At 62.5% G+C, this 1,074-nt stretch overlaps 1 protein-coding gene across 1 annotated transcript; it reads right to left on the bottom strand.

Moving 5' to 3' along the window:
- Positions 1–197: 197 nt before the first annotated feature.
- BDW43DRAFT_317593 (uncharacterized protein) lies at positions 198–993 on the bottom strand (the record flags this gene model as incomplete). The annotated part of the gene is made up of 2 exons (XM_032048553.1): positions 198–502; positions 561–993. 2 exons carry the CDS (start codon positions 991–993, stop codon positions 198–200), a joined length of 738 nt encoding a protein of 245 aa, XP_031893620.1.
- Between the last annotated feature and the right edge of the window lie 81 nt (positions 994–1,074).

The raw sequence follows: 1,074 nt of genomic DNA, 5'->3' as shown, positions 1-1,074 counted from the left end.
TTAGCTCTAGAATTACCACAGGTATCCATGTAGTAAGGTACTATCAAATAAACGATAACTGATTTAATGAGCCATTCGCAGTTTCACAGTATAAAGTGCTTATACTTAGACATGCATGGCTTAATCTTTGAGACAAGCATATGACTACTGGCAGAATCAACCAGATACCTTGTTCATGGAGGACCCTCCCCGGGGTGTTACCCGCCGGGGAAGAGCCCACAAAGCCCCCGGAGGGGCGGCATGTTCGTTGGTATGTAACTGGAAGGGGTGCACGAAGCGCCCGATCGCAGCGACGCCCCCGGCGCACCGGCGGCACACTGCGACCATCCAATTGCCCACACTGTGTAGCCCTCCAGGAATCCGGTCCGCACGCAGGTGTACCCCGCTCGATCGCCCTTGCGGGCGCTGGCGGGCTGCGGCATACGGTCCTCGAGTGAGGGGTCCGGCCCCGCGGACAACGCCGACGAACGGCGGATACCACAGGGCGGCTCCCCTCCGGAATCTATGTATCAGGTCTGGCCAGCGGCCATCGATCCACAGACCCCATCAGCGCCGGGCACGCAGGAGCACCCGGGCTTCGGTCGCCATTGCCCCCAGAACAGGGGCGCCGGCGGTCGGCTGCCCCCACGAACTCGAGCGAGGCCCAGAGGACCTGTGCGCTATGAGCCATGGAGAGGCAGCCCGTCTAGCAGGGAAGAAAATGCGGGCGGGGCGGGCGCACACAGGCAGCAGACCCCCTCCGCACACATCGCCCACCGCAGGGGGTGGGTAGCCCGTGTTTGGGGGGGGAGCGGCCTGTCTTTGCCTTCCCTTTCCACGTAGTACCACCGACCATCGTTGGGTGCGAAGGGTGCGTGCAAACGGTGGGGTGTCCGAAAGTTGCTGAGGGGGGACGGTTTTTGTATGGGGTGGCCCGTGCGTCGGTCGGTTTTCCCATACAAAGTGGGCCACCCGTCGGGTCACCAAACTGGGGGACATCCGGGACTTGGCCATTTCACCAAGTCCGACGGCCAACTGGTCTCGCCCCCGGGAGTGTGGGTGGAGGGGTGCCTGCCCAGGTGCCCACGTAGCCAG

Source organism: Aspergillus alliaceus (assembly GCF_009176365.1).
Source record: "Aspergillus alliaceus strain CBS 536.65 unplaced genomic scaffold BDW43scaffold_318, whole genome shotgun sequence".
Lineage (NCBI taxonomy): Eukaryota > Fungi > Ascomycota > Eurotiomycetes > Eurotiales > Aspergillaceae > Aspergillus > Aspergillus alliaceus.
Note: the sequence above shows the minus strand (reverse complement) of the source record. Positions and strands in the feature narration are given on the sequence as shown.